Source organism: Nuphar pumila, chromosome 6, assembly GCF_984573655.1.
Source record: "Nuphar pumila chromosome 6, dmNupPumi1.hap1.1, whole genome shotgun sequence".
Lineage (NCBI taxonomy): Eukaryota > Viridiplantae > Streptophyta > Magnoliopsida > Nymphaeales > Nymphaeaceae > Nuphar > Nuphar pumila.
This window is the reverse complement of record NC_143254.1, coordinates 13,792,704-13,819,258: the sequence shown is the minus strand read 5'-3', so window position 1 is coordinate 13,819,258 and position 26,555 is coordinate 13,792,704. Positions and strand designations below refer to the sequence as shown.

The following is a 26,555-nucleotide window of genomic DNA, read 5'->3' as shown; positions in this document are numbered from 1 at the left end:
AGCCATTCCATGAATATGAAGGAGATCCACAACGGAGCACATCTCAACGTGCTCATATCCCACAACGCACGCCTTCAACAATCAACATTCCAGGCAGAGAACCAAAAGTCATCATTAACCACTCCAACAACTATCTTGGTAAAATGAAGAAATACCCAGTGTAGTGAAAACGTCTACCAGAGAGTGAAGCTACTTGGGAGAAAGCCACCAGTATAAGGAAGCACCATCAACTTGTGGAGGAGTACCACTCATGATTGTCGTCGAAGATGGCGCCAACTTAAGCGGGGGAGCGTGTTCCAGACCGCCAAGCTTTTTACTTTGTTCTCTTTTAGTGCTTGTAATGGCCTTTCACTTAAGAACCCTTAAGTACAAGGTGAATTTCGGGGTCCTTCTGGACTCATTAACTTTGCTAATAGAAGTATCTGCTTTCTTGCCTTTTTTTATTCTCTTGCCTCCCGCTCTCTTTATGTGATTATAAGTGCACGTGCTTGTGCGACTGCACCCGCGTGCTTGACGAGCAACAATTAGCTCGATTTTCGTAGTGCGCTTGAAAGGCCGTTCCAGTGTTGGGGTACATTGGGACACGTCATGGAAGCCTTTGCTTTTAGGCCGTGACAAAAGAATTCTTCTAGTAAAATAAAGAATTAGAATTTCTTGAAGACTAAATAGCTGTTATACTACTCTAGCATAAATGCTTCATGACAGATAAACTAAATCAGTCAGAGGGAAACATCCTACTACCTTTCCTTATAAACGTCATGGCCAAGTACTAGAAATTACTACATCTAAGTTTCTCAGATGGCCTGGTATAAATGAAACCCCAGTACTGGTACTGTGAACTTTAGTTTCACCAAGGATCAATTAGGATAAGCACCACAAGGGCTAACATCAGACCCAGCTTGGTCAGAACCAGGTTAAATTAGGACTTCTCTTGGAATTCCATGGGTCCTTCAGTTGGAGTAGCATGGCCATTATGGAGCAAGTGCAACTGGGTGGATGCAATTTGAACCTAAATTAGTTTGAGCTAGGAAGGTGGATCCATACATGCCTTATCCTGATTGGTTGAATCTGGGTGTAGTCAGATGCATGTTAACTGGACATGGAGGGTTAGATTAGAAACAAGATTTGAGTTGCACTTACTAGACCACATGGATCGTGATATGGGTTGGTTTGGGATTAAGAAATGCATGCCTTCATTTGATTAGATAGGAAAGAAAAAACATAACTTCACAAAACTTGCACGTACATTAAACCAGTTCCTGGTCAACCTGCACGGAGTTGTTTTTTTTATCACTCCTAAGTCAATCAATTCATCTCTCTATAAAAACCTGGTTCCTCTGTCATTCATAATTTGTATTCATATTCTATGATGATAATTGATGGAAGGGTGACAACTATATTTGGGTACTTAGGCACATTACAAACCCACGGTGCTAATGAACTGAACTTTAGCAATTCTGATTGTTATTAGCATATATTTTGAAAAATCACATGGCCAAAAGGAACCAAAGGGTTCCAGAATAAAAGCAAATAGTGTTATCCATGATGAAAGATAAAAGCATTGATGATGAAAACACTCCTGCATCAGGTAACAAGCTAATAGGAAGTATCATCAACTCCAAAGGTTGTTACCACAACTCCATGCATCGAATGAAACTACCACCATACTAAAAAAATTGCCTGCAAGAAAACGGGGAATGAAGATCAAGAAAGTAAAGGAGTGATTTTTTGGCATGACAAACAGAAACAGTACAACATTCAACAAATACCATCAACCAAAATTTCCAACTTTAATGCTTTATCTATTTTCTTTTCCGAATAGGTGCAAGCAATTGATCAGTGAAATGCACGAAAAAGCAGAAGACACCTGAGAGCACTCCATCATGAAAAATGTGAGGGCTATTTCACACACAACACTTGAACTATGAAACACACAATGACTTGGGAGGAAAAACACATTCACAAGTACAGATGAGATGCAGAAAACCAGGAGTAAACAACCAATGGAAGGTAATGGAAAGTTTTCAAGTTTTTCCAAACCTAGTCGGAGGAAACATGAAATCACCTATTAAGACAATGTGACAAACATTGGAAAACTTTAACTAAACTAAACAAGGCAATGTAAATGGACCAATGGTGATAAATGCATAGAAAAAGCCAAAACACCTCTCTAAAAATGTTTTCCAGCTGTATCACTTTTCCATCAGTGTGCTCATGATGATTCTGAACTGATACCTTCACCTCATCTACTGAGACCTCAAGATGGCGAGTTCTGCTTTCCAGCTGTGTCAGACGTGCACTGATACTCTCCAGAGCATAAAGAAGGTTATCAGCATGTTTTTTCATCGTTCGGTCAACCTCAGATACTGCAGATTTATCATAAACATCCTTATCCCATTCTTGAGAGGCTTTCATTGGTTTATCATGCTCCAAGCTGTAATTCTGTAAAACGTCAACAAAGAAGATTTTAGGACAAACAGGGTGAATGTCATAAAACAGCAGAATCCAAATAATATATTCCAAAATAATTAGCCAAGTCCCACTTATTTTGCATATCTTTATGGGATGTACCACATAAATGACTAGGTTCATTTATCATTTACTTGAAACTTAAACACTAGACAATAGTACTTAATGCATTTTTGTCCGGTGGAAGATGTTTATTGTGACATAAAGAAGCGACCTCAAGAAACAAATGTCCAACTAACTTTGCCCTGAACAAACTTCTGATATGTTACTGTAAAATGAGTTGTCATAAAAAAAAACAGAACAAAATTGATCATAATTTGAATATTTATGTCTTACTAATTCTCTAACAAAAATAATAAAAACAGTTAACATCTGTGCTTGATATGCCACAACTCAGCGTGGGAGCCAATATCTATGACCAGTTACAAATTCATCAGGGATCTGTGACCAAGTAATGAATCAAATATTTGAATTCTCATCATAAAGAGTTGCATAAGCACCCATATAACTGATGCACTGATGCTTGCTGGCAACACTATATATGATAATGATACTGACTATGCTATGTTACAGTGGTAATTTAGCAAGCTTTCTTGTTTCCATAGACCCATCAGTGAGCTATATTTGACTCCTTCAATATGTTCTAACATGTTATATCATAGCCAAAAAGCTTTATGATTTTTCAAGAGCATCACAAATAAACCATCTATCCTAGACTAATGTTTCCAACTTTCCATAACCAAGACAACACCCAAATTATCAGTGGAGTCAACCTTAACAAATGAAAATTGTAGTATGCTATGCCATATGTCATAATAGTTACTTCAAGTGAAGAGTAAACCATAATAAGGTATTCTGGTATAATATCATCACAATCATATTATTGTCATCAGTTCTAACAAAATAAGGTTTTCTTTATTGGTCTTGTTTTTCCATCCCATCCAAGGTAGAGCTTCAACCACCCTTCAGTCCTTCATACTGCACCCACAAGCTCCCTCGTAGTCTTTGTCAGTCCTTTTGTCTTTCTGTTACAGACCCTTTTCTGTTCCATGTTCGACCCAGGGAATCCACCCCAGTTGGATCCATTCCGCCAGAGGAGCCACCCAGCCTGAGTCCAACTCCAAGTGGGACTCTATGAGATTTATTAGACTCTACTGGATTTATCAGAATCCAGACCAGCCTGGAGTCCTACCCAGGTTGGGACTATGGTGGGATGCACCCCCCCCCCCCCGCCCCTGTAAGATCATGTGTTTTTGGTCCTTAGTCCATTCATGAAACTTTCAAAATTTCGCTAAGTCTGGTAGGAAAATCGTTTGAGGCTCGAGTTTTAGACCGATGTCTTAGAGTTTGGGTTTGACTCAAGTCTCATCGACAAGGTCTAGGCGAGCCAATCGAAGCGTGGCAAAGAGTTTTAATTTTGACTTTTAAATTCAAGCGAAATTCGAGCGAAATTTGAGTTATTTTCGAGTGAAATTCGAAATTTCATATTCGTGTAATATATCATTGGATGCGTCTCAAAATTCTGAGCGCAATGGTATTTTACTTTTCTAAATTCAAGTTCTGGTTGACCCAAAAATCGCGTTTTTCTAAAATTTTAGCAGTTTGTTGAAACGGGTCCGGAACTGGGTCGGATTGGATCCAAGGCCTAGGATCCAAATTTTTATGGATCTGGGTCCTAATTAAGTCCTATAAAAATCTGGACTTGATCTGGGTCTTGCTCCAAATTTTTGATGGGTATGGGTATGGATTTGGATCTTAGATCTGGATCCATATCCAAATTCAAGCCCAACGTTTTTATGACTTTAAATTCAGCTAGGGGCTTTAAATTGAGGTTAATCTCATGTAAAAAAATCTCCATGGTCAACATGACCAATTTTGGAAGCCTTTGAATATTTAAGAATAAGTAAATTAAAAAAAATAAATTTATTAGTTTATTAATTTTTATTAATTTTTATTAATTTCAGGATTTGGGTTAAGAGGGTTTAGGGTTAACCCTCTTCCCTAATTAATAGGGGTCTAGAGGTTTCCATATCTTTTAAAAAGGGTCAAAAGTCAAAAAAAAAGGAAAGGAGTAAAAAAAAAAATTGGAAACTCCCCTAGAGAGAGAGAAATTCTGGAAACTCTCTCTAGAGAGTTTCCAGTCTATTTAAGAGAAGAGGGGGGAGCACGACAACCCTTCTCCCTCATTTGGCTTTTAGAAAAAAAAAACAGGAAAAAGAAAGAAAAGAGAGAAAGGAGAGAGAGAGAGAGGGGAGAAAGAAAGGGAGAGAAGGAGAGGTACAAGAGGAGGCCATTGATCTTCAGCCCAAGCCTTTTACAACATCCATTATCACATTCTTGGTCAAGGTACAGGTACCTCTTCTTGATTTGGATGAGGCATCAGGTGGAGATTGGATTTTCATGCATCTTTTGATGGAAATCCATGGAGGAACAGTGGACCCACGATTTCCACTGTTACCCATTCGTATATTCTGTATTTTTATTGTTTCTTAACAAAAAAAAGGGTATATAATAATAAATATCAAACAGTTTTTGCGTAAACACTTATGTTGTCGTTTTTGACAGCATACACAAGCTCAAACTGGGCCTGTGTATATGCTGTTGAACCCAGCCGACAGGGTCGGCTGGACTGAGTGTGTACTTTAAAAAAAAATATGTTAATCTGCTGGTTATTCTTCTTTTTTTTACAGTAGTACACAGGCCCAAAATGAGCCTGTGTATATGTTGTTGAACCCAGCCGACAGGGTCGGCTGGACTGGGCGTCATACCTTAAAAAAAAAAGATAAAATAAGTTTTTTTTTTATACCCAGGGTTCGGCTAGCTGTCAGACCAGTCGAGTTGGGCTCGGTTGGCCTGACAGGCCGAGCCTGGGTATAGGTCTGTAGTTGCATAAATTAAAAAGGAAATAAGAGGAAATATATATATATATATATATATATATATATATATAAGGTGAGATATGTATAGAGTTTAAATATTTCTGATAAGTTCCTATGTTGCTGTTATGCTGTCTAGCCTCGACAGGCTACACAGGCCCGGACTGGGGACTGTGTACACACTGCCATAACCAATCGGGTGTTGGCTGGACATGGGATGGATGTTGAAGTACTGACAAATAGAAATCTTTCCTGAATGCATGTATATCAGCGTTAATGATGGGTACGTACAGACATGCATTGATTGAATCAAATTATTATCTGCTACTGCTTTACTGTTTGCGCATGCTTAGTATTTATAACTGTTACATGAGAAATTTTCTAAATGCTATTAATGGTCCTGTATGTATTTTCCTCAAATGTTGCATGATATCTTATCTTAACCTTTTTTTCTCACATGTTTCATTAAGAAGTAACTGTACTCAGAATTTCGATTCTGATACCCTACTTTATTGGTTTTTCGCAGGAATAGGTGATCAGTGAAGTCGACAGCTACTGGAAGGGCGCGAGAGTCACACTGAGTTTTTGACAGCTTCATTGGTGGACAGAGTTGCTCTTTCTTTTTGGTCCTTCAGTTTAATGTTCTTTTCATTTACTTATTTCCGTCAGTGGTTACGTTACTTTCTGTTGAGTAGAACATTGACTTTGAGATTAATTCTTAACTCTTGAATAAATAAATTGGTTTGGTTTTTATGGATGATGATTGCAAGTTCGTTTGTGGTGTTTGACTATCCAGCTGGAGTTGAAACTGTGAGGACACCGGGTCTCTGGGAAGTTTTCTGCACTGTTTTAAAAAAAATCGCAATTTTAAAGGGGATGAGTTGGGGTCGTTACACCTCCAGACTCACATCTGGGGTGGGAGTGTTCTTGTGTAACTTATTTGTAACTTATCTTTTCCTTCTGTATTCTATAAATAGGCATGTATAGTTTAGTTTTTTTAATGAGATTTATTGAGTTCAACATTTGAGTTTCATTCTTGTACTTGTGTGCTTGCTCTTTGAAAGAAAGATCTTGCTCCCTTAATCGCCCGTTCATCCCCATCCACCGTTGGCTAGTCGAGAACGGATTTCTCCCTTCCAACCAACACATTCTCCTCCGCCACAATCCCTGCGCCCATCAAGTGAGTCATCCCCTTCTCTTTGTCAGATTCCCTCTCTGGACATGTCCCAACCCTGAGACACGCCCAGTCCTCCTTCCCCCTACAGTTCTCCCTGTGGTCGCATCCAAGGTTGTTAAATGCGATGAGGCGAAGCGAGGCATTGAGCCTGTTATGAAGCGAGGCGTAAGCCTCGAAGCCTCCAGGACCCCCTCGGTGTGCTCTCCAACTGGAACGCCTCCTCCTCGCTGACGCCCTGCGATTGGCGGAGGCATCATGCGTCGTCTGCATCTCCGACCGCGTCACCGAGCTCCACCTCCCTCGCCTTTGCCTCCAGGAACCCCCTCTCCCCTCAGCTTGGCCTCCTCTCCGGCCTCCGGAAGCTCAGCCTCCGTTCCAACCTCCTCAACGGAACCATTCCCCCCTCTATCGGCCGGTGCTGGTGCTCCATCCTCCGTGCCATAATCCTCCAATCCAATGCCCTCTCCGGGATGCTCCCGTCAGAAATCTTCAACCTCACCGAGTTGCAGATCCTCAATGTCGCCCAAAACCTCTTGACAGGGAGAATCCCCTTTGGAGACCTTCCGGCGAGCCTCCGGTTCCTCGATCTCTCGTCTAACTCGCTCTCCGGAGAGATTCCGGCCAATGTGTCTGCCTTCGTGCTGCATCTGCTCAACCTTTCGTTCAACCAGCTGATCGGGGAGATTCCAGCGAGTTTTGGAGAGAGTGGCTTGACGAAAACCTACTTCAAGGAACCATTCCGATGTCCCTTGCCAATTGCTCCCTTCTTCGCCACCTCAGCGTCCGGGACAACGACCTTAGCGGTGAGATTCCGGGAGGGATTGGCCGGCTTCCGAACCTTCAGGTGCTCTCTCTCTCGCACTACAACCTCTCCGGCGTGCTCCCGTCCTCGCTTTTCTTCAACGCCTCCGGCTCCTCACCGCCACTGCTCAGAATCCTGCATTTTGAGTTTAACAAGCTCACCGGCATCGCTCCGCCAGAGAACAATGCGACCGGCGGGGTCGCAAGCTCGCTGCAAGTCCTCGACCTTCAGAGCAACATCATCGATGGCGAGGTTCCCTTCTGGCTAGTGAACATGATGCGTACGCCTTAGATGCGAAGCGTGCTTCGACGCGAGGCGTACGCTTCACCCATGCGAAGCGTGCGCTTCGAGACTCGAACGCCTCACTACAGCGCCTCGGTACTTTTTGCTTAAGCTTCGCCTCAGAGGCGTACGCTTCAGGTACCGAGGCGTATGCCTCTCACAATACTGGTCGTATCCTACCTGGCCACACGTCTGCTGCTTGCAACGTGTCAAACTCTGACCCGGATATGCTGCAGCCTCCTGCACTAGAATTGTTGTTGCTTCACCTTCGCCTCCGCTGATGCAGCAACCCCGTGACAGCCCTAGAACCAGCCTAACCTAGCCGCAAGGTCCTGCTCCTTCCCGAGCTTGGATTTGCGCTCCATTAGGTCAAGACTGATAAAACTGATCTTCTGGGAGTCAGGTTCTATCAATTGTTATCAAAGCAGGTCCTCCTCGGACACCGGAGATGACGCTCAACTTTTGCAACAAGGGCCCAAGCCCTTCACATATCTGCCAGTCCGATGCAGCCGCCATTAAAGGTGATCATCACCAACCGCGGCTACCAGCGTCTGGATCTCCCCTCCGAGTGATCTCATGAGATCAGTGTTGTATATGTACTTTCAGTAACAAATTCTTTAGATTTTATACTTCTAAATCAAGTATTTATTCGTTAGAATCCGATATTGGATCCTCTTGATCCGACGTCCAGAAGACAGACCTCATTTTGCCTATTTTCAGGAGGATTTTTAAGGTTGTTTAACTACAAAAACATGAATTTTTAAAATCGGATTGGGTTGCAGGTATGCACCGAACCTTCTTATCTAGTCCTACCTGTCCTAGACTGAACCCAACTTACAGATCATGAAAATCAATTTTCGATTTGTAGATATCGTATTTTTACCAGACCTCACTTGGATCCTGACCGGTTTCCGACTGACTACTTTCAAAAATTCCCTAGGCCAAGTCCCATAGCAAAAAATCCTAAAAATTTAACAGTAAGAGCGTACACTTGTTAGCTTTTAGACCCAATTTATAGATCCAAAAAATTCATCCGAACCACTAAGATCCAATCAAATCTTTGGAACTTGTCAAAGCCTGAATCCTAGATTGAACCTGTAACAACCTGACCAATCCCGAAAATTAATTATTTTTGACCTTCTAAAACCCCTAAAAATTCTTAAAAAAATCTATTTTACGTACCTAAGACCTCTTACCAGTCGACTAAGCCCAAAGCCAACCTTAAATCTAGCATAACCCTTTGCGCCATTCGAACTTCAGACCAATAGCAGTCTGTCCTGCAAGACAACACTTGACTTGGAGTCATGAAGCCCCCCGTATCAAATTTTTCACCTTCGCCAGCAAGGATCCAACCATCTGGATATTCTAGGTCGAGCATTATTTCCGGTGATTAGACCCCGAAAATAGAAAAATCTGGAGGAAGATGCAGCATATTGATACCACTGGTTCGAACAGAGCCTCGACGTACCAACTAGGAAACCGTTCATACGTGCATTGATTATATGATTTGGCTCTTCAGCGTACGTGAAACACAATGTAACGCAGTCCCAACTAGAGGTGTACAACCATAGATACCAAGGAGCACCAGGAATGGTGTCAGGACTTCAGACCAGGTATGCCAAAATACTCCAACCCATTAATTACATAAAGGAGTATCGCGAATGCTTCAAGGAGGATGAAAGGTTCAAGAAGAAGCTTGTTGAGATGATGCAAATGACTAACCAAATTAAGAAATGCACTCCCAACATTGTATGTGGGCTCGTTGATGCAAAATCCCAACTCAAGGCAGCCAAACCTGAGCCAAAAGGGACTGCCTCCAAATTGTTCGGTGAAATGTCTTAACTAGATGAGGTTGCTTCCTATGCAACTCCAAGAGATCCAAGATAGCTGAAGTCGGGTGGCAAAGATTGGTCTGAAGGGCAGAACACCGTCAACTGTCACGTGTCTGATGTAATGTTAGAATTAGGCCAGCAGGGTGGGACCGCATGCCACTTGAGTTCAGTTGCGCATAAGGAGTCCTTGGAGCATCCCTTGCAGCTGAATGTGCATCACCATGGTAGAGATACGGGGTACCCAACTTCAATCATGAGCTCCCTCACTCATGATGTGGGTCGATGTGCATTGCAATCAGCCCTCCCGCAGTACTGTAGCAAGGTACCCAGTCTAGCACATTAGAATCACGATTCTAGTCAATCTGTGAGGAATTTTGTGACACGATTTGTTGCATTCGATTCACAATTAAATTTCCTAACCGACCACGCAAGCCGCAACCTCAAATTTGGCCTGTATTGTGCGCAAAATACTCAAAACTGGACACTCTAGTTCCCATAGTTGTTGAGAGTGACTATGCATCAACCATTGCAAGGACGACCACGTCCGATGGAGATTCGAATGAAGGGATAGAAGAAGGCAGGTTTGAAGCACAACACCCCAATGCTCATTGTGGGTACATTGAAGCGCAACAAGAGCTCAATTCAGTTGTGGGCAAAATGAGTGTTGATATGACCTTGTCGATTGTTGCTCCTACCATAGTTGTGGGTCATCACTATGCAAGTCGTTGGTAAGGTTACAACAATCTTATGCACGCTATGTATTCAAGGTGACATTTGGTACAGCTGACAACCAATTATTTGGGTACCATTTGAGTTGCCATTTAGATGACTGACTTATGGTGAAAGAAGAAAATCCTACTCAGGTGTTTGATCCAGGAGGAGAGATTGATTATAGAGATGTTACCCCGAGTTCTCGCCTTGAGGACAAGGTGCGTTTGAGAGGGGTGGATTGTTATAAACCCTTTTTTGCTCTAGGTCTGACCCAGGGAATCCACCCCCATTTGGATCCATTCCACTCGAGGAGCCGCCCAGCTTGAGTCCAACTCCAAGTGGGAATCTACAAGAGAGTTCACCGAAATACCTGGTTCATCAAATCCATAAATGTTGTTGGCAATATTAGTGAGTCCGAAAGGCATCACCACGAACTCATAGTACCCATATTTCATTCGAAAAGTTGTCTTTGGAATGTTGTCATCCTTGATCTTGAGTTAATGATACCCAGATCGAAGGTCAATCTTTCAATTTAGTTGTTGGGTACAATACCATGATCACACACATATATCTATTTGTAGACACCCAATTTTTTATCGAGATGTTTTTTGTCTAACACTAGAGTATATGTGTGTGCATTTAAGTATTTATATCATAGCCACAAATATCGATATCGGCTATATCTCGGCGAGGTATAATATCAGGATATTATTGGTTTGAAAATATCGTGATATTTTGTTGTTAATATCGTTTGTTCAATTTCTAGCATTAATATCGCAATATTTTCAAAATATTGGCAATATCTGTGACTATGATTTATATATATAATATAGATAAAACTGGATTTGGTTAGAATTTTGTATCTACTTTTGCATAGAAATAAACCTCAGTGTGGTTGACTTCACCTGTCACAAAGGAAGTCGTATCCAAGTGTTGCACCCGTATGGGCGCGGCTGCGACATGGGTGCAGTGCCCTATTAGAAGAGTCTGTATTACATAGGTTGCTGCGTGTGCGACTGACCCGGACATGCCACAGCTTCCTGCGCAGCAGCTGCTGCTGCTGCACCTTCACCTCCGCTGCTGCTGCGGCAACCGCGTGACAGCCCCAGAACCAGCCCAGCCCTAGCCGCAAGGCTTTGCTCCTTATCGAGCTTGGATTCGTGCTCCGCTAGGCCTGAACCGATCCTCTGAGAGTCGGGTTCTATCACTTTCCTAATTCCTTCTATCAGTGTCTTGTCAACCGTTTTTACTAGTGGTGCCATAGGTCTTTGACTCTTTGTCAACCATATCCAAACCACTGTAGAGACACTGATTTCCCTTCTGTTATCTTTGGCCCTCCTCACAAATGTCCAACAATATGTTATTTTTAATTTTATCCTTCTTTGGTATTTTGTATATCCATGAAAATTTTGCGAGTATGCACTTTGTCTTCTTGGTGTGCTTTAATTGCCCAACATTAGCACTTTATAAGAATGATGGCTTGGTCATATCACATTGTATCCCCTTAATTGTAGATAGACTGACTTATCACATAATGCCCTACCAGTTTGTCTCTACTTCAACTAACCAGCATAGATTGATGCCTTCATCAAACCAACCATCTTGTCATATAATATAACTTATAATTGAGATTTCTTGTATGGTTGTATTGTAAAGTTATTTATCTTAACTGCACATCCTCTTCACTAACCTTCTTATTAAACTTCACTCTATTTTCATTCTAATGTCTTGATTTAACATCAAACACAAACTTTTCCAGCTATAAATCCTGTAATTCATTCATGTCCTCAAGTTTGAAGATCGTCCAATGAATATAGTTCATGATCTTCAAAAGCATAGCGTTTTATCCTAGAAAGTAGTCTCACCACTCATTTACATAGTATGAGTTTTGCTTTAAAGCAATCTCACATTTCATGATCATTAAGGAACTATTTGCAATAGTAAAACTACTATTCTCTTCAGAAAGTTGTCACCAAGTTCAAACTTACCACATTGCAGATGCAATATACTCTCCATGGCCAAAATGGTCCAAAATGACTCAAAAATACAATCCGAATAAAGTTCAAGTCCAGAAAGTTTGTCAAACCCATGCCCCTTTTTTCTGATGAAAGGCAAGCTGGCGGTGCTCCCCATGGATTTCTACACCCCCTTGTAAAACTTTCCCGTATGAGGGTTAGGGAAAATTACAGCTCCCATAAATGTTTGAGGAAGAGTATTAAATATGAATTTAGTATAATAAGAAATATCTCACACCCAATAGTAGTGAGGTCACAAAACTTAGATTTAAAAGATCAAACTATTACTGTAAAATCAAGTCTAAGCAGTGATCTTTATTACTGAAAATTGATAATATCACCAACTTCACAGAAAAAAAGGAAAGATGGGGAGGTATATAAACAAGAAGGTGCAAACAGTTTGTAGTGTTATGGAAATAATATTTCAAACCAATATGAAAACATGTCTCTGAAAAGAAGCCCTCAAATATGGGCAACAATCAAGTCTAGTATGGACTTGATAAGAACAATCACTCACAAGGTGCACTAAAACACATAAATCTCACAAAATGCACTAAGGCACACACTTAAAAATATCAATTTGTATTACAAAAATGTTTAGAAAAAGCATTACTTACAAGGGGGCATCGGGCATCAGCCCTCAATATATACACAAAGAGGTGGCTGGCTAGCCGTTGGGCCAGCCTCCAGCGGCTCCAAATAGAGCCGTTGGGAGCTGCCCAAAGGCTAGTCAGCCTGGTCAAAGTACCTCAAAAAAAAAACTAAAACTAAAAATACAAAAACCTATATACGAAATATATATATATATATATATATATATATATATATATATATATATATATACTGTCAAGCATATACGTATGTACAAAAGAAAACTATACACTTATAATTCTAACACTCCCCCTCAAACTTATGGTGCAATCACCAAAAGCTTGTCAAGAAGAAAATTGAACCTTGGCGAACACAGAGACTTCGTAAAGAAATCAACAAGTTGATATTCTGATGTCACGTAGGGAAGATCTATAGTCTTCTTTAAGTACTCTTCACGAACAAAGTGGCAGTCCATTTCTATATGCTTAGTTTGTTCCTGAAAAGTGTGATTCCGATCTATGTATATGGAACTCTTGTTATCACAACATAATCTTGTAAGATTCTGAAGATGAATTCCCATATCTGAAATAAGTTGTTTGAGCCACACGATCTCCATGATAGTAGTGGCCATCACTCTATACTCAGTTTTTGTAGATGACAAAGACACTTTTTGTTGCTTTTTGCACTTCCACGAAATCAAAGATTCACCTAGAAATATACAAAAACCAGTTGTTGAGTGTATGTTATTTGGATCCCCTCCCCAATCAACATCTGAGTAAACTATGAGACAGAGGAAGAGGATATACTCCCTTATTGATGGTGCTTTTAATGTATTTGATGATTCTCATGACTGCACACATATGAGCTGATATAAGAGCATGCTGAAACTGACTAGCCACGTGGACAGTATGAGCTATATCAGGTCTCGTAATACTTAAATACATAAGAGATCCAACCAGTTGTCTGAAGGGAGCTTGATTGTCCAAAGGAACCCCATAATCAGCTTTCATCTTCGTTCCAACAATCTCAGGAGTATCAACAACTTTGTTATCTGTCAGTCCTGACCTATCAATGATGTCTAAAGCAAACTTTGTTTGTGACAATATATATCCTTTGGTAGAATATGACACTTCTATTCCAAGAAAATATGTTAGAAAACCAAGATCGGTCATTTCAAAAGTTGTTTTACTTTTTTAATGCCTCCTTTGTCACTCCCTGTAATCAGCATATAGAAGAAATATTACAATTCCTGCAGAAGAATTCTTGACAAACAAAGCCGTGTCAGTATAACATGGTTTGAAACCATATTCAGTAATAACATTGCTAAACGTGTCAAACCAGAAGGGCATCTAGTTCCATACGCATGGTTTTTTTTCATTCAAATAGACCTTTGACTTCATTGTAACAGGAGGGTTCAAAGTAATAATGGATGGCTAAAAGACAAGCTCTATGTTTAGGAGAGAAAGAGTCATAATAAACAAATCTATCAGGAATCCTTGTAGTTCGCTCAGATCTACGAATGACAGGTTGTTCAGTGGGAGGTTCTAATGATTCGTGAACACCTTGATTTAGATTTTCAGTGGATATGTTCCTTGTAATAACCTTAATTTTTAGGTTTTTATTTAAATATATTATGATATATATTTCTTAACAATGTGATTTGGGCCCAGGATCCAAGTCGCGGATCCGGGATCCATAAAGGGGTCTTTATATATGTATTTATCTCGTAAAACATATATGTAATTACATAAGTGCAAAAATTTTCAATTTGGCGAATTATTTAAGAGATAACTACGTATATAATGTATGTATGGGCGTGGGATCCACATTTCGGATCCGATACCCAGATAGGATCCATTTGGATATAGGTAAAATACCCTATATATTCGTATACCTGATTAAATATATATAAAAATATATATTATATGAGAATTTTTAGGGGGATCCACGATTGGATCCATTTGGAACCAATCCATGGATCCATACCAAGTGGGAGGCAAGGGTCCGGTCGGGTTTGGATCCTGAGCCGCAGGTCGCAGACCCGGACCCGACCCTCTCGTTAAAAGAAAATTTTAAAAATTTAATTTAAAATGCAAGAAGCTCTTGGACCCGGGTCGGACCCGACCCGGATCCGTAACCCGATAGGGTTTTTAAAACCCTATATCGGGTTGTTTTGTTTTAAAAGAAGGAAAGAGCATGAATCGTGCCTAGGGCACGATTCCTGCCCTTTCTAAAGGAGGAAAGGATGGTAAGGGAGGGGGGGGGGGTCGGCTGGCGTAACCGATCCCCACCCATCTCGGCTGGAAAAGGGGGGGGGATCTACCGATAAGAGGGAGTGGAGAGGGGATCTCTTCCCTCGTCGCCCTCGTTTCTCCCTTCCCTCATCTCTCTCTACCCTCGTTTCTCTCTCTCTCCCTCGTGTGGACGTGTGTTGGGGAGGTGGAGGTCGCCGGACAGCCGCAGCTACCGCAGCCACGATAGGTGCCCTCGTCACAGCTGCCGCAAGGGGCGATTCCAGCCGGCCCTACCCACACGATTGCAGTCGTTGATCGCCGAAAATTTCTTAAATAGGTACGGGTTCTCCTTTTATTTCGAATAGGGTGAGAAGCACATATTTGTATTCTGTGCAATATTTTAGAAGAAGATTTCCAGAGAGAAGTAAGTTGAGTACTTACTCTTATAAGAGTTTGATAGCCCTATCTTTTGAACTATATTTTGGGAAGAATATATACTTGTGAGGATCTTGTTCGTGGATCCCTAAATCAGGATAGCTTCACATTTTATTTTCATACGCAAATCAGGTCCAGTTTTAGAATATGTAAGATCGTGGGTGTATGATGCAAGAATGAGCATTAGCATGCATACTTGCTAAGATACATACAGGAGCATGGAATTTTAGCTTAGAGATTCATGAAATGTATTCCAGATTTTTGATTACTTGTATAGATACATAATAAGAAGAAAACCTGTGTGTTCTGATTTATGCATGTGGGTAAAACCATATTAGTGTAAGCTATTTCCTGGGTAAACCAGAAATCTTGTCCGTGTTTTATAATTGAGAACAATTGTATTAAGTGGAATGTTTATTTTCTCTTTGGAGTACTTGTAGAAAAAGTTTGGATTCAAAGGCCTATGTAAGCCTGTGGGGTTATGAAGTGAACCCACAACAGTTGTCATGGTTTCGTGTCAGATGTGCATGATTTGTCATGGTGAATGTCATTGGAGCACTTCGTTTTAGATCACATATTAAAAGGTAGCAGTTTTGGAAACAAATGGGTTGATCTATTGTGCAGGACTGACCTGGCACTGATACTTATTTCCATCGGTTTTATAGTGCATCTTCCCAGTTTATGTTATTCACAATCTTTTGTTTTGTTTGAGTCAGGAATTTATCTCTACATGTTTATTTTATTCAATTAGCATGGTCATTTCCTATTTTATTTGGTGGTCTCATATTTTTCTAATTTTGTTTCTTGAACTTGTTTTGTACATTAATATCAAAGGCTAAGTTGCATTATTTCTCTAGACATATAGCATTTTTTTTATGATTCATACTTATTCGTTGTTAACTTAAATCCCTTCCTTGAACATCATAGGATGGATGCTGGTCAGGCTGAACCAGACACATCTCCGTACCAGCTGGACACCTGGCAGCCCAGCCGAGTGGTCGGTTGGGGCATGCCAGGCCCTGTCAGGCTTAGTCAGAGCCGTACCTGTGTTTTATGGGGCCTGAGGCGGAGGGAAAAAATGGGCCCCCTATTAATAGTAAGAGTTCGGGGGGCAGCGCCTCCCGAATTTTTTTTAAAGAATCAAAATAACAATAAAATTTGCATTCACATTAAATAAATATAATATTCCAAATATTTATATTATATTAAATAAAAATATATAAATTATTTATATAAATACCTAAACAATACTCATTGGCCTTAAAAATGGGCCCCTAAAATTTTTTTGGGCCCAGGGGCCCTGAGGCCCAAGCCTCATTGGCCTCTTTACAGGTCCGGCTCTGGGCTTAGTCCAGCTCGGTTGGACTGGTGCAAGCTGGGCAACATTCTGCCAGGCCTTGGCAGTGTGCTCACTGGCCCAGCTGGGTGTGTATGGTGACTGCCAAGCTCAGCCGACCGAGTCAGCTGGGCTAGAGCCGAGTCCCAGCCGACTGTTTGTCAGCTGGGTGCTGGAGCAGTCTCCCTTTTTAAAAGCATATATATATACACATATGTATATATATATATAATATATATATGCAGTTTGGTATTGGACAGGCCCAAATTCTCTGTTTATGAAAAATGAATTGGTTAGGCTATGCCTGCAAATATTTCAGATTATGTTAAGTGTATTGAGCTTAATCATATGCATACAAAAGGGGTGTTTTTCCTTATGTGAATGAACTTGTTGTATGATACTTATTCAAAATTGTTGTTGCAAGTAGGCTTACTTGTGCAGGTACATATACGAAATTTAGGTGCTTTTGCAAGATCAAAATAGCATGAGTGTTCGTACGTTTTAACTGAAATAATTCATTAATGAAATCATGCAATTGGCAGGGATTGTGCAATGAATGAAGGTATGCATTGCATTGTTGGTGTGGAAACTCGTGCTCATGTATTAAAATATTATTGATTTTGGTCGCAGAAGAATGTGCATTGAAAAGTGTGTGATAAGAATGCCTAAGTGACATACTCTTGATGATTTTTGCTTATGAAGGCATTGATGGTCAATTGGATCATCAGGGGCTGGGTGAGCCTCGAGAACCAGTTGTTCTCTATTTTAGTTAATTTTAATGCATTGCAACAAATCAAAGGTGATATTATTGTTCTACCACACTGTTCTATGTGATCACGGGCTGTGGTCCCGTGAAAAAGCTTAGCATGCTGATGTGCAAGCTTATGTTATTAATTCTGCATGTAAATTTGCAAATGTAAAAGAAATGAATTAATAACCAGATAAAAGAAAATAAAGAACAGTGTAATTCACTTTTTCCTTGATGTCCCTGCTTTAGCGTGGGAATCTTGGATATTGCGGTTTAGGGGAAACCGTGAGGATACAAAAACTCCGTGTGCGTTTTGTTGCCCCTGAACCCGATATTGAGGTTCTTCTCCTGACCACGGTTTTAGAGAGAATCCGCCACTTTACCCGGGAGTGGTGTGTTAGTCACAGCTGTGAGTTTATTTTGATATACCAAGAAAGTGGCGCCAGTGGATGCTGTTTTCCCTGGTGTCCCCGACTTTGGATGTTGTTTTCCAAGGTTCCGATGGATGGTGCTGTTTCCTGATATCGGTCGAGGGCTAAGTTTGGAACCCGGTAATAAAATATAAATTGTGTGTGAAGCTACCCCAGGAACCCTACTTGACCTCGGGGATTGTACCCGTTTGGTGTATCCGCGGGCCACTGTAATTAAAAAAAGGAACTTAAGGACGTGTGCATTAAATAGGACATACATATGGAAAGAGGGGGGCTTAAATGAAAGATAATATGGGTTAATGCATTGTACATAAATCATGCATATTCTTACTCTGCATTAGTTCATGCATGTTTACCTGTTCACTTGGTTGCTATACGTTGATCATTGCATGATGTTGATCTTTGTTGCATTTAATTTTCCTTTGTGATTAAGTTGTAATTAATGTTAATTACTTAGCGTTCCCTCATGCTAAATGTTTATTTTATTATGCATAACTGGTTAATTGCCTTATAATTTGATTATAGTTGTAACTTCCTAAAATATTACCTGAATCTTATTTATGCTCTTTTCCTTATTTGATTCATTAGGGAAACCTGTACGCAGAATTCTTCGGATTTCTGACCCTCTTATTTTATTGGTTTTTCCCAGGCACAGGTGATCAGTGAAGTCGACTAGCTTTAGAGGGATACGAGGGTCACATTTGTTTCAGACGGCTTCACTTACGGACAGAGTGGCTTTACTGTCATTTTCTTTTAGTTCTTTTAATTTCCTGCAATTTGATATTTCACTTCTGACATGGAACATATTACTCTTATTGATTCATTAATAAAAGAATTCAGTGGATTGGTTATGATTGATAAATGTAAGTTGCTTTGTGGTGTGTGGTTATCCAACTGAAATTGGAACTGTAGGGACCCCAGGTCTCTGGGAAGTTTTTCGCGACTCTTAGAAAAAAAAATATTCCGCATTTTTCAAAGGTAGGAGTTGGGGTCGTTACATTCCTATTTCTTCTAGTGTACACTATTGGTTCAACCGATGTTACACCCTCAATAGAAGACTCCATAGAAGTTTCTTGATTATCATAATGATCATCACAACCATAATTAGAAAGTAATTTAAATAAGAAAGAGTAATCAACATTTGCATCTTGTCACTTATATCCTTCAAATCCACTTTCATTCAACAAAGTTAACATTTCTTGAAACAAGGAGTTTATCATTTTTGACATCATAACATTTATACCCTTTTTATGATTCAGAATAACCAATGAAAGCACAAGGAATAACCTTGGAAGATAGTTTGTGTCCTTTATCATTCAAAACATAACACTTACAACAAAAAATTCTAAGTCTTTGATAATCAGGTTCATACTTAAATAGTTTTTCAAAGGTATTTCATTTGATAAAGATTTTGAAGGCATCCTATTTATAAAATATACTGAAGTTAGAGCAACTTCGGCCCAAAATTTTTTTGGAAACAATCCTAGAAATAAGTAGTGTCCTTGTAGTCTCTATAATATGTCTATGTTTCCTTTCTGAAATTCTATTTTGTTATGGTGTTCTATCTCTAGTGAAAAATCCCTTCATTTTCTAAGAATTGTTTGAAATCATTTGATAAATATTTTCTCCGAGAGTCCATTCTCAAGATCTTAATCTTACTTTCAAATTGAGTTTTGATCATGTTATGATAGATTTTGAAGGATGTAAACACATCGGATTTAAACTTAGGAAAATAAATCCAACAATATTTAATATAATCATCAATGAATACAACATAGTAGGAGAAGCCTGCTTTGGAAACAATAGGAGCGGGACCCCACACATCCGAATGAACCAACTCAAAAGGCATAGAGGAGTAAAATGTCCTTTGTCCAAAAGGTAAAAATATCATTTTTCCAAGTATGCATTCGAAATTGTCTTTGCAAAGGTCCTTAGTAATAGGCACAAAATTTAATTTCATTACATTTAGATGACCAAGTCTATGATGTTAAACTTTGATATCTTTTGTTTGAACAATATTACAAAAAGATTCTTTTGGAATACAAAAGGAGTTCATATAATAAAGATTTTCTTGCCTAGAACCTTCCCCAATCAATTTTCCAAACCGGCGATCATGCACCCAACATTTGTTTGATGAGAATACGATATCACAGCCGTGATCCGAGATTTGAGAGATGGAAAGTAAGTTAAGATTTAATTTCCGTATAAATCCAACTTTTGGAATTTAAAACTTGTGATTTGTCAAATCGTTTTTAAAATTTCCAACACCTTTTATTTCCAAAGAAGTTCCATCGGCAGTAGAAACAAAAGATGCATTTGAGTTAGGTTGACGTTCGGATAGAATAAACTTATGTGGGGTCATATGAAATGAAGCTCCGGAATCTAGAAGCCAAGAACACATACCGGGAGTTGAGGAAGATGCAATGGCCGCCCCCGATTTATATCCTTTGAGCAATGGTTGTAATGCCTCCGTCAATTGTAACAATGATTTGGAGAGATCCTTGAGGCTCATGATGTCTTCTTCTTGCTTTGATGGAGCTATGACAACCCTTTTTTTATAAGGTCTATAGTCCTTTTTGAATATAGGACATTGAGGTTTAATGTAACCAAGCTCATGACAATTGTGACAAATCACTTTGTATTTCCCTCTATTTTGATTTTTGTTGAAGTGAGGAGGCCTATAAGGCTTAATATAATTTTCTGGTTTTGAAGCGGCAAGAGCACAATCATCTCCTTGATTGTTACTAGGCGTAGCAAGAACACTATCACTTTTTCTCATATTAAGCCTAGTTTATTCTCCACTAAGCTTAGTGAAGATTTCATGAATAGGAGGAGGTGACGAGGAAGATAGAAAAGAGGCCCTAGTTTGTTTAAATTCGGGTCTCAAACCATAAAGGAAAGCAAAAAATCTATCTTCTTCAACTTGATCCCTCCTCATCTCAATAAACTTTACTTTCCATTTTGGTTCAAATTGAGCAAGTTGAGTCCAAACGGAAGACAACTCCATGAAGTAGTCTCTAACAATCTTATCTCCTTGTTTGATGTTTCTAGCTTTCTCTTGAAGATAATATTTATAAGCCATATCTTTTTCAGTGAACATACCTTTAAGATATTCTCATGCCTCACTTGCCTTTTTGTAGCATAAAAGATTTGAAGCAATTTTGGTCTCAATCCCACTTAGCATCCAAGATAAGATTTTAGCATTTTTCATGTTCTATTCATCTAACTTTTTATAATATTGCTCCATTGCTTTTTCTCTCTCTTTTCCTTCAAGATTTGTTTCGACACCATTTTCGCATATAGTAATTTTAGGAGTAGGTTCGAAGATAGTACCTCTAACATACCTCATAATCCTTGACCTTTTATTAACATCTCCAAGTGTCCCTCCTAAATGATGTAGTTGCTACCATCAAGTTTGAATGGATGAACAAAGTTAGAGTTGTTTGAGTTGTGTGTCGAGAATTCAGCCATGTTAAAGCAAAGAAGAAGAAACCATGCTCCAAAGAATGGCAAAAAATATATCACCAACACGCTTTACGAGGTAGCCGCCATGAGTAAACACAAACAAACAGCCCCACCGCTCTGATACCATGAAAAGAAGCCCTCAAATATGGGCAACAATCAAATCTACTATGGACTTGATAAGAACAATCACTCACAAAGTGCACTAAAGCACATAAATCTCACAAAGTGCACTAAAGCACATAAATCTCACAAAATGCACTAAGGCACACACTTAAAAATATCAATTTGTATTAAAAAAATGCTTAGAAAAAGCATTACTTACAAGGGGGCATCAGCCCTCAATATATACACAAAGAGGTGGCTGGCTAACCGTTGGGCCAGCCTCCAAAGGCTCCAAATAGAGCCGTTGGGAGCTGCCCAACAGCTAGTCAGCCTGGTCAAAGTACCTCAAAAAAAACTAAAACTAAAAAAATACAAATGCAAATACCTATATATGAAATATATTTGACAATATATATATATATATACATATATATATATACATATATATATATATAGAGAGAGAGAGAGACATACTCTTGCATAAATGAAGTATGAAGTGTGTGTGTGTGTGTGTATATATATATATATATACATATATATATATATATATATATATATATATACTGTCAAGCATATAAGTATGTACAAAAGATAACTATACACTTATAATTCTAACAGTCTCCTGTCCTCCCTTATTCATAACATTTTCCTCAATGACTACAGTTCCCTTAGAACACCTCCATTCATCAAGCGCAACTCCTTTCATCTCTCAGAGTATACTTGCTTAAAATTCCACAGCATGGCAACCCACAATACATCAATTTATTCACAACTTCTCATTTAAAGAAAATTTCCCTAGTTTTTCTTGTGCCTTAAGCTGTCCTTGTTGAAAAATGCATTATGAATTTCATCTATGAAAAAGAAATCCAAACCGTATTTGATCCTTTAATACAACAGAAGTGGGCCATACTAAAGCCACGAAATAAATAAATACAAGCTAGACAGAAAATAAACCTCATTTTCACATATTAAATGAAAGCAAGCCATATTTCACTGCAATCCAACCTCACTAAGATCCAAAAAACCTATCATTTTCAACAGAAGTTATTCATAAAACCCAAGAATTATGAAAAACATAAACCTCATAATGCCTAACAACTAAAAATGTGTTAATTCATGGACTGTAGAATTTCTCAAAGCACCAGATTACTCAATTGAATAAATTCCTTCAATCGTTATAAGGAAATTTCAGTAGGAACTCCAAAGAGACTAAAGTTTTAGTTCGCAAACAAAGCACATTCAGTTGCCCGATATCTCTCACAGAGAGAATAGACAAATAAAAATCAAATAACCAATTTTCCCTACAACAGCCCCTCTCGCCGATCAACAATTTGCATCTTGTCTCAAGCTAAAACTCGAAAAAAAGTTTAAACTAAACAAATTAGTGCCCCAACAATGAAGAAAACAAGGAACAACATTAATAACATCTAGACTCAACCACTCTAAACCAACAAATTCGCCTCAACAAAGCTAAAAACCATCGGTTACCTACGCAATACAACTAAATTTGCTAACACCCATCAATGAAAAAGGAATGTAAACCTCACTTGATTTAAGAACGACCGCCCCAAATCAACGAATTCTCATCACCAACATTAAGAAACCCATAAACTCCGTACACGAAACGAACCAAATTCAAAACACACCCATCTGACCAAACCTCAAAGATGGCACTAGGGAGCGAAGATGAAGAAAAGAAAGAAAAAACACACTGTATACGACGACGAGGGCTTCGAATCGGCCGAGGACCAAATCTTAGCTCGATCAGAAACCGGATAACCAGTCGAAATCGGTCGAATTGGCTGGAAAACGTAGCTGGGGGGCACCTCGTCCTTCTTCGAGCCGTTCTGGTCGTCGGATGGCTTCAATAGCTCGAAGAATTCGTCCTTCTGCAATCCCGATAGACCCATGATCTTCTTATCCATGAACTATGATGAATTCATCGTCAATCCGATTGGATGATGGTGGGGAGATCAAATTTGCACAGAGAATCGATCGACCGATCGGTGGTGGTGGAGAGAGAGAGAGAGAGAGATCGTACCAAGTTCGATACTGAGTTGGATTTTCAGTTCATGGGTGCAAATGGATCATATGCGGGCCGTAATATTCTAGATCCGACTCGTGATTCGACATGCATGCAACAGATTTAGATTCGAATCCGGATTAAAAAAGATCCCGTAAAATGAGATTAAAAGTAAAAACAAGCATTTTACAATGGAAAAAAATGTAAAAGAATAGGGTTTGATCTAAACCCAACATAGATCCAATATAAAATACCGATCTAAAAAATGTTTGATTAGGCAAAACCAAATATAATGAGAATTTAAATCTTACTTTAAGGATAGGAAAATTTTCAAAAAAACACCAAACTTTTTGGTGTAAATCATGTGAGCAAACAGCACCAAGGTCAGTTACCTCTATAATTTATGTTAATTATCTATTTAGAATGATTATTTTGTCCAAACACCTTTTCCAAATTAAAGGGCCTAGTTATTAGAAAACTTTTCCAGTCCTCCTTAGCACGACCTCTCTCTCTCTCTCTCTCTCTCTCTCTCTCTCTCTCTCTCTCTCTCTCTGCTAGCTTGGTAGGAAAATAGGTTAGGAGTGCCAATGGGTCGGGTTTGAGGCTGTCAATGGGCCAGGTTTGTCCCAGAGCTGACCAGCACCAAAACTTATAGGGTTAGGGTTTGGTAATAAAGAAGGAGGTCCAATTAGAAACCGGGTCAGACCCAACATGTTCCAGGTCAAATCCAACAGTTTGTAAAATTTCATACCAGACTCGGGTCCGATCCGATGACCAGAACATTATTTTATCGGATATGGTTCACGTAATCCTTAGAGGACCCGGGCATGGTTCTTTCTTATAGCGGACCAAATCCAGTACTAGCACCTCAAAGTCAAATCTGGACTCAGACTCACCTTGGTCCAAATAAGATCCGACCCATTGATACCACAAGATGATCGTAGTGGACGTGGTTTTTGAAGAATAGATAGGATTATGAATCTAGTTCACTATATTCAAACATCTAGGATCTAATTATCGTATGAGTCAATCTAAGTATTGGACCCATTAAAAATATGTAACATGTACCTGTTTTTATGCGAAAAAGGTAAAATAGGTAGCATTAGATCAAATCACATTTTTTTTGCCAAATTCTGACCAAGATTTAACTATACCCATCCATATATATTTTTTCCCAATTCGATATGGATTTGGATATATAGTATATGGATTAGATTTGGTTCAACTGACATGAAATTTAACCTACTTAGCATTAAAACACCTAACCTCTAAACCTGCTTTAAATCAATTCGGCTTTGTTTGGGTCTAACTTTAAATGTGATGTGAAAATGGGTCTAATTAAAACTTGACCCATTAAATATGTCAAAATCATACCAAAGAGGAGCCCAAATCCAACTTGTATTGGGTAGGTTTTTGTACAGGTATTTATACCTGATTTAGGTAGACCTACCTGACCGAACCTAGCTGCACCCCTCATAAAAAATAAAGTTGAAAATATGATGGATGTGGTTCAGGTTAGGATAGATCCAATACGGATTTCAACTTTTGAAAGGTCGGTTAGGTTTCATATCTGAATCCAACTTGAGTCGTATAGTAAAACTAAGGATCTAGTCCAAAAATGGGACACTATATTAATTGATCCAAGAAAATGGATCAACAAATTGATTTTTAAGGGAAAAGATACACGACTGGGTTTCGACCTCATTATGACCCAGAACCATCTAGGTATGCAGCGTCTGCTTATTTGATTTCAACCACGGATCTGGTTAGACCCTAACTTTATTTATTCTAGTTTAGTACTAGATTCAGATTTACATTATCTTAATCCAGTTTGGACCTTGGTTAAAATTGCCACCCACTTTTATCCTTAATAAATAAGGCAACAAATGATGATTGTGATGCATCAAAGCAAGAAAGCATTTTGTGATCAAGGGCAAAAAAGTAATTTTAGTTGGGTGAAAAGATAAGGGCAATATATAGCAACTTCATGATTAAGCTGCCGATGGTTGTCTGTTGGGTGCATTTCCATAACTGTGAGATTCTTTGGTGGACATTTGAAAAGCCAAATACAAGCATTGCTGGTTATTTGAATTTTTTGTTCTTTTTTTTTCCATAGAAAAAGCTCGGGTTAGGCAGACCCTACCAGTTATACAACCATATATACCATTTGGGATTCGAACTTGCAACATCCCAACACAAGGTAATGTTCACTAAAATTACACTTAAGAATACATATATTTTAGTAAATAACTTAAAATGTTTGAGTTGATTAGGCCAATGGCTTTAAAGTGGCATTATATGTAGGGGTGTCAATGGGTTGGGTTTGACTTAGACCCGACCCGTACCAAACCCTATAGGGTCAGGGTTTGGTGATAAATGAGAAGACCTGATTAGAATCCGGGTCAGACCCGAAGGGTCCAATTAATACATGGAGCCCGGTATGGTTTGTGAATTTTTTTTACCAGACCTAAGGCCGACATGAGTTCCAATTAAGATCCGCAATATTCAATGTAAAAATGATAAAAAAATATTACTTTATCGGGTATAGTCCGAGTCTGGTTCATGCAGTCCTTATATGATCCGAGTATGATTTCCCTTATGGTGGGTCCGATTAAACCCGGGTCCGGACCTGGCATCATCATCTAAAATCTGGTTTGAGTCTGGTTCCACCTGAGCTCGAACCAAACCCGATCCGATGACACCCCTAATTACATGAAAGCAGAAACGTAATGATTAAGCACATATGTGACTATTACATTTAGGAAAATATTAGCTGCACTATATATAGAGTACCACATTCTCCAACTAAATTACATAGGCCTGAGCTTTATTTGATGAAACCAAACTCCACAATGCATTCAACATGGTCCAAAGAATGCACTTTAGAGTGGCTTTGACATAGCAGCATGATTTTGTCAATTATAAAATTTTGGCACATTGCCGACCGTTGAATTTTGCAGCCCTTAAAAGTTCTGCTTATGCAATGTAATCAAACGATCTAAAACATGACTAAACAAACTTGGGAA

At 39.2% G+C, this 26,555-nt stretch overlaps 1 protein-coding gene across 1 annotated transcript in view; it reads right to left on the bottom strand.

The window, feature by feature from the left end:
* The window catches only part of LOC149834033 (uncharacterized), a 47,348-nt gene extending 23,799 nt beyond the window's left edge, over positions 1-23,549 (bottom strand). Inside the window, exons 1-2 of the mRNA XM_090009935.1 lie at positions 23,219-23,549; positions 2,167-2,442 (exon numbers count right to left, since the gene is read on the bottom strand). Coding sequence (XP_089866061.1) covers positions 2,167-2,442; positions 23,219-23,431 — 489 coding nt within the window. The 5' untranslated portion in view covers positions 23,432-23,549. The remainder of the gene's footprint in view (positions 1-2,166; positions 2,443-23,218) is intronic.
* Between the last annotated feature and the right edge of the window lie 3,006 nt (positions 23,550-26,555).